Genomic DNA, 14,991 nt, shown 5'->3' with positions numbered 1-14,991 from the left:
CAGGACCCACAAAAAGGATACAGACGAAGGAGGTGGTCAGGATGGCGAGGATAGTGCCAATGGGAATAGACTTCTGAGCATCCTTTAGGTCTCCGGATCTGTTTGATCCAGCCATGATACCTTCAGATGAGGAAAAAAGAACAAGTCAACTTCTTAGTTCCTGGACACTTTGATATTCATGCCGATACCAAAGACTGGAAGCAAATCTGAGAAGCCTGAGAATGTAATTCTGTCTCCTAAGAAAAATCACTCCCTTGGGTCTCCTAACTTCTGCTTACCTGTGACAGAGGGAAAGAAGATCCCCACCAGAAGAGTAAAAGAGGTGGTGATGTCAACAAGGACATATTCGTGGTTTAAACTGCCTAAGACATCAGAAGATTTGGCTGAGGGCTTTTCAATGATCTCTCCCTTTGGTAGGTAATTACTCCAAAGATTCTCTGCAAGTGGGAAGAAAAGGGTATATAAGCAACAGAAGCACGGAAAGAAGATAACCGGGTAATTTTCTACCTAAACGCTATTCTAAATCAGATTCCTTATTTATATAGTTTTTAAAGGTATGTTTGCTTCTACACGAGCACATATGTATCACACAATAAAGAACACGTAAGTAAAAACCTAATGCTCTTTCTCATCTGATTCAAATCTAATTCCACAAAATGCTCTGGTACATACAAATGCAGTTAAATTTACAAATGCAAATTAGTAAAAATTAAGTGGACTAATGAATGCTCAGCCAACCTTATTTTTTTGAAATTAGTAATCAAAGCTATTTCTAACACCTTAGTGTAAACTTGCTTACACACGAAGACATATGTGGACCAAACATTAAAGATAGAAGTCACTTAAGGCAAGAGTTGTGCTGAGTGAGGAAAACAACACATGTGGGTGTGGTGACACTAAAAGAAAGCTCTATTCTGTCACTGTGGGAAGAACACTAGCAATTGTATAGTAACACACAGGGTACTGTATTATTTTATCCTACTTCAAAAAGTGATTTGCTTAGCTCTGCTCTCAAAAGGATGGAAATTTTATATTATTTCAAAAAAGATTTTATTTACTTATTTGAGAGCGAGTGAGAGGCAGGCAGAGGGAGAGTGATAAGCAGGGAGCCTGACATGGGGCTCGATTCCAGGACCTTGAGATCATGACCTGAGCTGAGGGCAGATGCCTGACCGACTGAGCCACCCAGGCACCCCAAAAGCAGGGGTATTTTAGCAGAAAGTGCCACAAGGAAGTCTGAAAAAGGATAAGTTCACTAACAGAAAAGCAGAAGGATGTTGAATTGAGAGCGGTGTGCTGAGCTTAAGGAGGGAAGTGATACTGTGGCAGTGAGACGTCATGGACAACACAAGAGTCTACGATTGAAACACCTGCTTTCCTTGTTCAAAACCCTCCCGACTTACCTGTAATGACACCACTAGCCAATCCAGGAATCCCCTGAATTGAAGTGACATTATTGTGAATAAAATATTCGTCACAGGTGGCATTGAAAAACTGACTTGAGTTACAGAAGAAGCCCCATAACTTTGACGGTACTGTCATGTTGTTAATCTCCTTGGTCTTAGAGCAAACATCAATGTGTCTTGATGAAAGGGTGCGGTTACCCAGCATGCAGACCCTAAGTGAAAACAAACAAAGAGAAAGATGAAGTAAAGGTAAAAAAAAAAAAAAAGAGAGAGAGAGAGAGAAATTTTAAAAAAAGAAGGTAAGTTAGAAATAAGTTAGTAAATAGGTAAGTAATGGGGAAAAAAAACCCTCATCTCTAAGAAAATGTGAAAGGACCTAGTATTTATTGATTCATCCTGTAGATGGAGATTTATTTACATTTTATTTACATAAATTACACTAATTTAATCCTGACAGCCATCTCACAAAATCTGCACTAGTATTTCTATGTTGTGGATGGAGGAACTGAAGTTTAGGGAGATAAAGTAATCTCCCTGACTCATACTGGCAGCAGGCAGTAGTGACAGAATTCAAACAGAAGAACTGTCTGAAGACACTGTGCGTACTCATCTTCCAAATGTTCTAGGTTATTAACCAATTGTTAGGTCTAAAAGAATCCTAGAGTCCTTTTGTTCTTTCTAAACCCCCCCCCCTTTTTGGCCTAGAAAAGCCTATATTCATAACAACCCCTTTGAAAATGTTACACTAAAGGTCAAAAAATCTGGCTACTGTTTCGAGAAAGACAGCTTGCCTGGAAGAAAAAGCACATCCCACTATGGCCTAAGAGAAACTATTTTTGAACGTAAGCCTAGACCCAGTGGGAGTGAGGGTATTTAAGGACATTACAAATAATAACTGCTGATTTTAATTTTTTCTTTAACCCAGAGCTATAAATATGAACAAAAGAATAATATGCCCACAGTTAAAGTAACTCTCAAGAAGAACAAAGCAACTTTTTAAGAAATGCAAAAATGACAGCAAACGTACATAACAAACCATGTACCCACTACTCAGCTTCAACAACACAACATTGCCCAGTCTGGATTCATGCAGTCCTCTGGGGAATTTGGTCTTGTTCTACTGGGATATTTTAAAGAAAATACCACACATCATGACCTTTTACCCACCAAAAAAGAAAAGCATCAAAGGAGAACTTGAGGCAAAATGGAATTTCTCAAGTTAAGATATCCAGAACATAGCCTTCAGTACTTTTGGCTAGTCTGCAATCCCTAAACGAGCAGACTAAAAATTGATGATGGAATCAATCACTGACATCATTTAGCATAGCAGAAATACTGGACCAGGAGTTAGGAAACCAAAGGGTTCACATTCTTGCTCTGCCATTTAATGAACTTTGGGGCAAGTCATTTAATCTCTATAGATCTGTTTTTTCATCTCGGAAAAAACTATTTTTCTGTAATCAGGTTAAATCAACATAGGAGTGAGGAGTTTGATACCTGGATAATCCAGATGACTTTTTAAAGACGATCTCTGTAGCAAGATTACAAACACCACTTAGTGCTAGCTAATCCCTATGCCATTGGTCAAACAGAGAACAGGAGACCGGAGAGTCACCTATCTGTACAAATCCATCACTGCTTCAAAAACTACACTTTAATGTACCTGCACGACTTATGGTATATCATACAGTCTCTAGATATAGATATATATGCAAACAATGTGACACTTATTTCTCTTTACTTTACGACTAGAAAGTCTGCCACGGTATTAACAGCAGCTTAAAAAGTTTAATTAATTACAAATCCTCAGGTAGGAGTTTCGGTTTCTTTGATTCTCTTGATATTTTATTAATGACAGGAACCCAAAATTTAAGTACTTTACAAAGCTTGCTGGTAATAACTATACTATCCGAAATCCCTTCATGAATAGTTGTTCGAATATGCACAATCATTATAAGGAGGTTTTGAGAAAAACCTAGAATCTATATCCAAATGATGCTGGGAGCTGCCAGTTCTATGCCTGTGACACAGGTGGAGGACCAACATGAGAGGTCGGCGGGGAGGCCTCCTGCCTAGATGCTAAGGGAGCGTATCCACGAGCGAAAGCTCAGGATCACATCACCAGACACTGTCAATGGCTACCCAGTAAACGATGGCTGGTCAGAGATACAGACACGTACGGGAAGTGTGGCGGGGCGAAAGAAGACTTGATGGCTCCTGCATAGATGGCCAAGATAGATACAATGACACAGGCCAGGAAAAGCGAGGCAAACTTGTTCACGTAGCGTACACCGATGAACACCACCAATACCATGAGGACCAAGAAGGCTGTGCCATAGACACGCATGTTATTTAGCATGGCTGCTGATTCCTTGAGTGCATCATCGCTACGAAAGATGGCAGCTCGGGGGACAATATACACCTGTTAAGCAAAAGAAGTAGAAAATGAGGTTATTTCAAAGTCATCAAGTAAAAGGGCTGCTGTGGTTTGCATTTGCTTTCACAAAGGAAAGCAAAGCTAAGACCGAAAATGACTGGAGACTTAACCTAATTCCTACAGAGATCGGACATCATTTATCTTTTTTTTTTTTTAAGTCTACATGCTATTCTGAATACCTACATTTCCAAAAGGAAACAGCAAAAAAAGCATTAATAATTTATACAAAGGGCTATATAAAATAATTACAATGACTATCTTGAGTCCTACCTCATTATTCCTACTTACCTATGATATTTTAAGTAGTAAAAAAATATTCCAGTGAATAAAGAAATGAAAAGCATTTTATTTCATCGGGATGAAGATATCAAAAAAGACAAAAACTTTTACTCTTTCCCTATTAGTGCAAGTCTTGCCTCAAGACTTTAACTTCTTGGATGAACTGGTAGGGTGCTGGTGAATGGGCAGAAGGGAAGCAGTGTGCAGGCGAAGGATACTCTCAACCTTTCTGACTTATTTCCCCAGGGGAAGTCAATAACAGGTTAACAGTCAATCACTTGATTGATTCCTCAGTGGATCTCTCAGAAGTTTGGCTATCAAACAACAAAATAAATCCAAATCTCTATCTTTTCTACACTGTAGACCACAATTAAGCCATTACTCACCAGAAAAATTTCAATGGCACCAAGGATATACATGGCAGCTGCGAACGTGGTACCAAGATAAAAGCAGAGTCCAACAGCCCCACCAAACTCTGGGCCCAGTGCCCGGGAAATCATAAAGTATGAGCCCCCAGCTAAAAGACAAAACAGAACGTAAGCAGGATAAAGAAAGTACATCAGTAAGAAGAATGTAAACGAGTCATTAATAAGAAGAGTAAATGTTTCAAGTTTCTTAAAACTCTGTGATAAACGTAGGTTTGCTAGTGGGAAGTAAAAGATAAACCCTTCACGGTAGGATATACCGCACATCTAACACTCCAGGTAAAGGAGCGCGACTTGTCAGTACGGCCCAGACAAGCATCGAAGGGTATTTACCACAGCATGACACAGCCAGGAAAATATATTCTAACTAGAAGAAGGCGATACAAATCAACAATTTCAGCTTAGAACATGAGGAGGTTTTTTCCTTTTTAATGAAGTATAGTTGACATAAATGGTGATATTAGTTTCAAGTGTACAACATAGCGATCTGACGATTCTGCCCATTACGCACACCGTTGACAGTGCAGCTACCATCTGTCACCACACAATGTTACCACAATATTACTGATGTATTCCCTATGCTATACTTTTCATCCCGTGACTTATTTTATAACTGCAAGTTTGTACCTCTTATTCCCTCTCACCTATTTTGCCCAACCCCCAATCCTCTCCTCTCTGACAACCACCAGTTTGTTATTTATGAGTCTTTTTGTCTGTTTATTTTTTTGGATTCCACATATAAGTAAAACCATATGGTATTTGTCTTTGTCTGACTTATTTCACTTGCATAAAGTGGATCTCTAGATCCACCTCTGTTATCACAGGTGGCAAGATTTTGTTCTTTTTTTATGGTTGAATAATATTCTGGTCAGAGGGAGAGAGAGAGAGAGAGAGAGAGAGAGAGAGTGTGTGTGTGTGTGTGTGTGTGTGTGTGTGTGTGTGTGTGTCTCCACATCTCCTGTATTCAGCCATCTACTGATGGGCACCTTGGTTGCTTCCATATCTTGGTTATTGTAAATAATGCAGCAAAACCAGAGGGGTGCATCTATCTTTTTGAATTACTGTTTTTGGGTTTTTTTTGGATAAATACCAAGCAGTGAAATTACTGGACTGTATGGATTTCTATCTTTAATTTTTTGAGGAACCTCCATGCTGTTTTCCAAAGTGGCTGCACAAGTTTGCATTCCCACCAACAGTGAGCAAGGGTTCCCTTGGTTTATAACATAAAGAGATTTTTAAAGAATGTATCCTAAAGCCAAATAATGTGAATGTTTATGACCAAGAGACTAAATAGTATTCTAGTCCTCAGAAGCTTGCACCTCTGACTTTATAGCATAAACATACAGTAGTCGTTGACAATCCCTGAAATCCAATCTTAGCCTACTGACCTGGCACCACTCCATTAGTGGCAATGGCACTCATGGAGATAGCAGTCAACATTGTCTGTAAAGGAAGTGAAAGGAGAAGATTGTTACTGATTTCTGTACTATTTTCCCGTCTGTGGGCCCCAGAGCACTTTCTGAAAAATTAACTCTTCCTACTTTTATGGAGGGAGTTGGCTCCCTTACCTAATGGTATTGAAATGAGATGATATGGTTCAACTCATTGCACTAGTCACATTACTGTTATTCTGAGTATTGTTAAAATGCCTCTACATCATAAGCAGGAGGTTAGGTGCTAGTGGGAGCCACTGATCTCACCCTGGTCTCCTAGTTAACTTGGAGAACAGACTGGAAACTGACTAAGCACTAGCTACAATTACAAGAACAATATTCAGTAAGGAGCAGAAACACTGCAGACTTCTGAACTAATAAAAACTGTATTTTGGAAACACTACATGGTGGCAGCACAGTATAGAACGGACGGCAGACAGGGCGCAGATGAAGGCACAGCGACTTGTCAGTAGCCTATTACAGTTCAGTGAAAAGGAAGGACTGTAGTGCTAGTAACAGGAATATAAAGGAAGGGTTGTATGTAAGAGATTTCAGAGGGAGACTGGATTGATCTTCGTAGCTGATTAGATGTGAGGGGCAATCAAGGAGCCAAACATGGCCCTGAAGTTTTAAGACTAAGAAACAGAAAAAAAAAAAAAAGGTGGTACTATTAATTTTACATTATTAATGATACAAACTAGGTGTTCTTACCCCGCTTTACATAGCACTCAGGCGAGCATAACGCACAAGGGGGGTATAAGAATGACAGTAATTAAAGAGGTCAGCAGTTGAATAAAAAATAATTTTTCTATAATAACCAACTTATAATAAAATTGATAGATGTGGCTGGGATATGTGGATAAGAGGAGTTTAAATTCAAGCAAGATCAGAATGTTCTCAGAATAGTGGGGAGAAGACCTGAAAAACACACCTGAATTTCTGGGGAAGGGGTAACAGATGAGACTTCAAAACAAAACAAATACCCCTCACCCCAAACAATAATCCGTTTTGGTCCTCAATACAATACTGCAGTAATACCATCATCATTTTCTAACTTTGGTGCTATCAAACTCAAATGGTTTGTATTCTGAATTCTTTGAATCAAGGACTGTATCTTCTACCTCCTCTAGAAGTCTTCCTTTGTAATTTTGAGCACATATTATGCATATAAGCAGCAAAGACTGTATGTACACTAATTAACTGAAAATCCTTCAGATTTTAATATCAAAATAATGTCTCCTGTTGAGATCATGAGTCTTTCCCTACTCGTCTTTGTGTTCGCCTCTAACAGGTCAAGTGCGTACGATCTTGAGCTCCTGCAATGTTCCAGATGATCTCTAGGGGCCAGCTGGGGACTTACACAGCAGCAGCAGATAAGGACAATTGCAAAGGCCTGAAGAACTCCAGCCGTGCCCACGACCCATGTAAGGCGTAGAAACAAGATCACTCCAAAAATATTTTGTAGGCATGGGAGGTAGACACCCATGAAAGTACCCATCTGAGGGGTCTGGAAAGAAAGATGTTGACAAAAGAAAAATTATATAAGCATCTAGAAGAGATGCTTTTATCCCTTTATTTGTATATAAAAACTTGCTCCCTAACTACGTATTACTTATAAAAGAGATAATTAGTATAATCAATATTTTAAAAGAGGCACTTATAAAATCTCCATCTTATAAATGGTCACCATACTTTTTAATATTCCTAGAATTATACATTTTTACTTTACACAGGTCCCCATATGTTTTCACATGGGAATCTGACCATAAACTTTTAAGTGTACCCCCAACAATTTAAAATGTTCTGTTCTTTGACGCTATTAGTTTTTTTTTTTTTTAAGATTTTATTTTTAAGTAATCTCTACAACCAACATAGGGCTCGAACTCACAACCCTGAGATCAAGAGTTGCACACTCCACCGACTGAGTCAGCCAGGTGCCCCTAGCTCTTCCTTTTCATTTAAAAATTGAATAATGATTTGACGGACTTCCTTCAGAATTTGGCGTAAACCCTTCATGGGAGCTGGTAAATGAGGTGGTAAAATGAGGATGTGAGGGTCATTTTACTCCTGCACAACCAGAGATCTAACTTCTAATATTGTTCCACATTTTCATTTTGAGAAAAACTGAAATTTAGTCTTTGAAAAACCTAATCACTTCACACCAGAGAGACGGCATCCGCAGATGGGTGTGAATCTTCTTCTGAAGGCCACTTCCTCTCCCTGGAATGCTCTTCTCCCAACCAGGGGGCTCACTGTCTCACACTGCTTAGGCCTCTGCTCAAACCTCACCCTGTCAGAAAGGGCTCTCCCTGACCAACCTCTCTGCAACAGCAACCCCCTCTCTGCCCTGGCTCTCTTGCTGGCCAATTTCAGTGTCTTTACCCTGCCTTTTTTTAAAAAAAATTACTTAATTATTGAAGTTAACAGACGATGTTACATTCATTCCAGGTGTACCACAAAGTAATCTGACAAGTCTCTGCATATGTTATGCTACGCTCATCACAAGTGCAGCTGCCATCCGTCCCTGCTTGTATTTTTGTTAGACCATCGTCAACATGTAATACATACTTTAACAACTATCTCCTCATACTAGAATTTAGACTGCATGACAGCAGGACATTATATGTTCTGTTTTTGCTATGATCCCACTGCCCAAAACACTGCCTGGCATAGATCAAGCATTCAACAGTTACTGAGCACAGAGTGATGCCCTGGATATCTCCTTTCTTACATATGGGACTTTTTATTTATCCTTGTTATTTTAAGGCCTCACCTTGGTGGGCTTCTTTTTCCCCTCAGTGATGTTCTCTGCCTCTTCATGTTCCTTTGCTCCTTGTGTCAGATTAGTATAATTGGCCATACGGTTGAGGAGAGAAGATACCTTTGGTCTGGTGTCCATTTCTTCCTATAAAGCCAGAAACATGGAAGAAATGAGTAAAAAAGAACACTGGAAATAAGGACCGAAGTGGCCTTCTACCAGAAAATTGCAAATTAAATGAGAAAATATTTCACAGGTAAATATTTTAAGAAAATTTATAAATGAGACTTTATTCTCCTCCCACATTAAAATATCACTTAGGAGTATACAAATCCTTATAAAATTCTTAAGTGAAAAGCTTTATCATTCTTTCTAATGGTTTAACTTTACAGTAAAAACAAACTCATGTTGGCCTCTATAGACAGCTGTAACCTTGAAAAAAACATTGATAATATTACCTTTAACTACAGTGCCCCTTTCTTTAGGCTACTAACATTCTTTTTTTTTTTTTTTAAAGATTTTATTTATTTATTTATTTGACAGAGAGAGACAGCCAGCGAGAGAGGGAACACAAGCAGGGAGAGTGGGAGAGGAAGAAGCAGGCTCCTAGCGGAGGAGCCTGACGTGGGACTCGACCCCAGGACTCTGGGATCACGCCCTGAGCTGAAGGCAGACGCTTAACAACTGTGCCACCCAGGCGCCCTAGGCTACTAACATTCTAATAACATTTATGGCTATTATTTATTGCACCAAGCACAGACAGCTCAATAAAAAAACTTCCGTGACTGAACTAAATATTCACTTCAGATCTTTTCTTGAAGGAAGCTGAAAAAAGGTATCATTTAAAAAACAGATACACAGAGAGAACTGGCACTCACATCATTGTCCAAACCTAAACACAGAGGCAGTGCTGGACTAAAGCAGGCTCCTTTCAACAACCCAACTACAGAGCCCATCAGAATCCATACGGTCTTAAGTAAGACATACGGGCCCTCTTAATCTAGCAGCCTACTTTCTACACTGATTTTTGATTAGTAGTTCTAAGGCAAATGATGTCTTCCCAAACACAGAGTTGAAAAAAGCTCTATCTTATACTTCACAGATAATTCCAATGCAAATATTTAAATCCTAGCTGAATTAGGCAGCAAGTTCTTCATATGCCTGTGATGTCAACATTCTTCCTCAATTCATAGAAATCTGATTTAATGGCTACTTATTAGTTCGTGATAATTAGATTACATAGGTAAATCAACTACAATGACAAGTTATAGTATTATATTTTAACAATTAGTTCTTAAAATTATCGAGCCTGTACTGTTTTAAAACTAAATGGGATAGAAAACAGCTATCCTGAAATCTATGTTCCTGAAATTTGTGCCCTAGTTTTCTCCCAAATATTACCTCAAAGAGCGCCAAGTTTTTATCAAAATATTCGTCTCCTTCTTCATAATTGGAATTATTGAGATAAGCATTTCGAGCTTTCTTATGCCCATCATCTGGGGAAAAAAAAGGAAATCAAGTTAGTTTCTCATTGGTATTAAAAAAGTATCTGCACCAAATAACTTCATGTTGCCTCTGTATTAACAGAATCCTTTTTCATATTCAAATTTTAATCTGAGAGTGGGAGAACTCAATTAGCCATCCTTAGAGAATGTGGCTCCCTCTAGAACAGGAGAAAAATAAATCTCAAAGAGGTAAACAATAGGAAGGCTTCACAGTATGAAGACCTCTGGAAACACTATTCTTTCAGGATTCTAGCCAATAGGACCCTACTCTTAAAGTCACTAAAATCTAGAATAAAATTTTTAAGAAGTACTTATTGAGTTCTTACTCAGTTTATTACTGTATACTTTATACACTATTGCTATTGATAATAGTAGTAAAAGTCCTCTACCTCCAGGGCTGTCCAACCTTTTATAAGAGACATTAGGTTAAAAAAAAAAAAAAAAAAAGACATTCGGTCATGCAACCAAGCATTAGTTTTGTACAAACCCTTACCACGTTTTGTTTTTTATGTTAAAAGAGGCAACCCACAAGAATTTGGTGAACCAGCTATGAAAAAAATAAAAGAAAAAGAGACTGGGTTCCCTCACACAGTACAGTTTGTGTGAGTGTTTCCTTAGCTTTGGTTCTTTCTTGTGTAAGAGTTATATATAATTATAACTGCCTTATTAGGAGAGAAAGAAAATAAAATTATATAAATGTCATTAAGAACTAACATTTTAAATATTCAGGAAATTGATACCAATATAAAAGTTAAAGAAATTAATTTAAAGTCCAATAACCTTAAACACAAGTTTGAGAAACAGCCAATAAGCTATCAAAATAACTGGATCATGTCAAAGGACAAAAGAGCCAACCTGACAGAGTCCCCGCTAGCTAAAAATGGGATAATATGAACACTAAAATTAATAATGCATTGAGTTGAAATGTAAATATGTGAAATATCCAATATATTAAAAAAAATTAGTCACCTTTGCAGAGTTACTAAAGAAACAACATTCTGAAACAATAAATGGAAAGAATCAAGCAATTATCCTACCTTTCTTGTACCCACTATAATTCAGGGTAACTAAAAAGTTAAAGAAAATTTCTTCATCATAGAAACATTCCAGCTAATAAATGTGGAATTTAAGGAACAAAACAAATGAGCATAGGGAAAAAGAGACGAACCAACCAACATATTCTTTCTTGTTTCAAGTTTTTATTTAAATTCTAATGAGTTAACATATAGTGTAGTATTAGTTGCATGAGAAGTTAGTGATTCGTCACTTACATATAACACCCAGTGCTCATCACAAGTGCCCCCCCTTAATGCCCATCACCCACTTAGCCCATCCCCTCCCATCTCCCTCCAGCAACCCTCAGTTTGTTTCGTAGAGTTCACAGTCTATTTTACAGTTTGCTTCTCTTTTTTTTCTTTACCCTATGTTCATCTGTTTTGTTTCCTAAATTCTGCATGAGTGAAATCATATGGTATTTGTCTTTCTCTGACTTATTTCACCCAGCATAATACATTCTAGCTCTGTCTACATTGTAGCAAATGGCAAGGTTTCTTTTTTTATGGTTGAGTAATATTCCGTTTGGTGTGTCATCAGTGGGTGGACATCCGGACTCTTTCCATAGTTTGGTTATTGTGGACAGTATTGCTATAAACATTGGGGTGCATGTGCCCCTCTGAATCAGTATTTTTGTACCCTTTGGGTAAATACCTAGTAATGCAATTGCTGGGTTGTACAGTAGTTCTATTTTTAGCTTCTTGAGGAATCCCCATACTGTTTTCTTGAGTGGCTGCACCAGTTTGCATTCCCACCAACAGTGCAAGGGGGTTCCTCTTTCTCCACATCCTTGCCAACACCGGTTGTTTCCTGTGTTGTTACATTTAGCTATTCTGACAGGTGTGATATCTCACTGTAGTTTTTTTAATTTGTTTTTCATTTGCTTATTGATTCACTTAAAAAATATTTACTGAGTACCAGAGAAAACGCTGTCAAACTGCTTAAGGCAGTTTTCAAGGACTAGACCAGTTCCCTTTAACTTGACTTCTACAGAAATTTCTGGCTTAACTCTATAGATTGGTTTTTTAACAGCTTTATTAAAATATAATTTTTTTTGATGTAAAGTTCGATGATTCATTAGTTGCGTATAACACCCAGTGCACCATGCAATACATGCCCTCCGTACTACCCATCACCAGCCTATCCCATTCCCCCACCCCCTCCCCTCTGAAGCCCTCAGTTTGTTTCTCAGAGTCCATAATCTCTCATGCTTCCCTCCCCCTCTGATTACCCCCCCTTTCTTTATCCCTTTCTTCCCCTACCGATCTTCCTAGTTCTTATGTTCCATAGATGAGAGAAACCATATGATAGTTGTCTTTCTCTGCTTGACTTATTTCACTTAGCATTATCTCCTCCAGTGCCGTTCATGTTGTAGCAAATGTTGAGAACTCGTTCTTTTTGATAGCTGAATAATATTCCATTGTATATATTTAGACATCGTAATTCATTGACTTAAAGCATACAATATTAGAGTTTTGGGTATATTACATTTTTAATTTTTTAAACTGTGGTGAATTTTAAAACAAAACTAGCAATTTTAACCATTTTTAAATGTGCAAAGCAGAGGCATTACATTCACAATGTTGTGCAACCATCACCACTACCTATTCCCCAAACTTTCTAACCATCCTACATAAACTGATTTTTTTTTAAGTAGGCTCCACACCCAGCATGGAGACCAACTTGGGGCCCAAGCTCCCAACCATGAGATCAAGACCTGAGCCAAGCCCAAGAGACACTGAACCAACCGAGCCACCCAGGCATCCCTGTCCCCTACATAAACTGATTTTTAAAATATTTCTTTTAAATTGATGGAAAAGTCTTACTTTTCTAACACTGGACACAATGCCCCTATGTGTTTTAAGCATCCCAAGGTGTTCTTCCTCCTAACTTTTATTGGAACTCACATCAGTCCTAACACTTGCTATCCCTAAATAAATTCCTCAATTTCTTCAACACTCATTAACTACAACTTTTAGAAAGAGATGCACCCCCAGAGAGCTATGCTTTATCTTCTAAGCTTAACTTTGCTGACTCATTATAGTTTTGGTTTGCGTTTCCCTGATGATGAGTGATGTTGAGTATCTGTTCATGTGTCTGTTGGCATCGGGATGTCTCTTAACTATAGAGAACTGATGTTGTCAGGGGAAGGGGGCTGAAGGGATGGGTGCAACAGGTGATGGGGATGAGAGTGCACTATCAGGAGCACTGAGTCATGTACAGAATTGCTGAATCACTATACAGTACACCTGAAGCTAATATAACACTGTCTGTTAACTGGAATTTAAACAAAAAAAATTTAATGCATATGGAATAATGTAATTAGGAAAAATCACCAATTTTCAACCTCTAATGAAATAATGGATCTAGGCAATCATCATCAATAGCTGCTAAAACCATTAGACGAAAGGCTGAGACATAAGTTTACCATGGGTGGATCAGGGTGACCTGGAACTCAATGATCGAGCTCAACATCGCCAAAAACGGACAAAACGTAATACAGTGAAAAGTACACTGTGCAACCTGTGATGTATTTCTACCAAAAGAATGGAAACTGAATCTAATCAAGCCTCTAAATCTAACTATCAGTTCACAAAAAACAGGGGAGGAACATGTCAATCACCACAAAGATGGCGCAATCATCAAATTCGAAATGTGAAAAACTCTATGTGACAAATAACCTGACCTATTCAAAAAATTAATGGCATAAACTAAAACAGGTGATTTCATAAACTAAGACTTAAAACGCATCAATCAAGTGCAAGGTGTGAAACTTGTTAGAATCCTGACTCAAATCAAATTTAAAAAGACAATTCTAAAACAGATATTTAAATAAAACCTTATACACAACTAATGAATCACTGAACACTACATAAAAAACCAATCATGTACTATACGCTGGCTAACTGAACATAATAATAAAAAAAAAAAGCGTAAATAAAATCGTGTGATGTTTGGAATTTTCTTTAAGATATTCCAGGGAAAAATTAGGTAAGGCTTGAAAACAGATTCTTGACATTGTTAAAACTGAGTGATGGCTTCATGGAGGTTCACTATGCTATTCTATCTGCTTTTCTGTGCCTTCGGAAAGGTCCCGGGGATACAGGAGTAGACAAAGCGGTTAAAGATGCTGCTTTCACTGTGTGTACACTGGAGTCACAGAAGACAGTTCAAAGCACATACACACATACAAAACTGACCTATAGTATTAGCCAATTTCCACGTTGTAAATATTCACACATGCCAGTTTTAAACTACTAACAACAAAATCCAGGCATACACTGTTTACAAGAGACATATAACGACATGCAAAGGCTGAAAGTAAAGAGGTCAGGCAAATACTGACCGAAAAAAAGCTGGTATGGTTTTATCATCACCAGACAAATTTTTCTTTAAGGGGAAAATTTTATTTTGGATGAGAGGGTAACCACATAACAAAAGGTTGAATTCACCAAGAAAACAGTGTATAATATTTTTTTTTGAGAGAGAGAGAGAGAGAAAGAGAGAGAAGAGCAAGCGCGTGAGACAGGGAGAGGGGCAGAGGGAGAGGAAGAGGGAGAATCTTAAGCAGGACTCCATCTCGCGACGCTGAAATCATGACCTGAGCCGAAACTTCATGACCTGAGCCGAAACTAAGAGTCAGACACTTAACCAAGCCACCAGGCCCCGCAAGAAAGTATTTAAACATATATCTA

General features: G+C 38.2%; 1 protein-coding gene across 4 annotated transcripts in view; it reads right to left on the bottom strand.

The window, feature by feature from the left end:
* The window catches only part of SLC12A6 (solute carrier family 12 member 6), an 89,217-nt gene that overhangs the window by 18,487 nt on the left and 55,739 nt on the right, over positions 1-14,991 (bottom strand). For all 4 annotated transcript variants that reach the window (XR_006407903.3, XM_026480083.4, XM_026480082.4 and 1 more), the window contains 9 exons: positions 10,140-10,234; positions 8,754-8,885; positions 7,341-7,487; positions 5,936-5,990; positions 4,509-4,639; positions 3,587-3,828; positions 1,404-1,618; positions 279-437; positions 22-120 (listed from right to left, as the gene is read on the bottom strand). Coding sequence is in view for 3 of the 4 variants with exons in the window: in XM_026480083.4 (XP_026335868.2) it covers positions 22-120; positions 279-437; positions 1,404-1,618; positions 3,587-3,828; positions 4,509-4,639; positions 5,936-5,990; positions 7,341-7,487; positions 8,754-8,885; positions 10,140-10,234 (1,275 nt within the window). In the remaining variant the exon portion in view is untranslated. The remainder of the gene's footprint in view (positions 1-21; positions 121-278; positions 438-1,403; positions 1,619-3,586; positions 3,829-4,508; positions 4,640-5,935; positions 5,991-7,340; positions 7,488-8,753; positions 8,886-10,139; positions 10,235-14,991) is intronic.

Source organism: Ursus arctos, unplaced genomic scaffold (assembly GCF_023065955.2).
Source record: "Ursus arctos isolate Adak ecotype North America unplaced genomic scaffold, UrsArc2.0 scaffold_36, whole genome shotgun sequence".
NCBI classification, from domain to species: domain Eukaryota; kingdom Metazoa; phylum Chordata; class Mammalia; order Carnivora; family Ursidae; genus Ursus; species Ursus arctos.
This window is presented reverse-complemented; position numbering and strand designations above follow the sequence as displayed.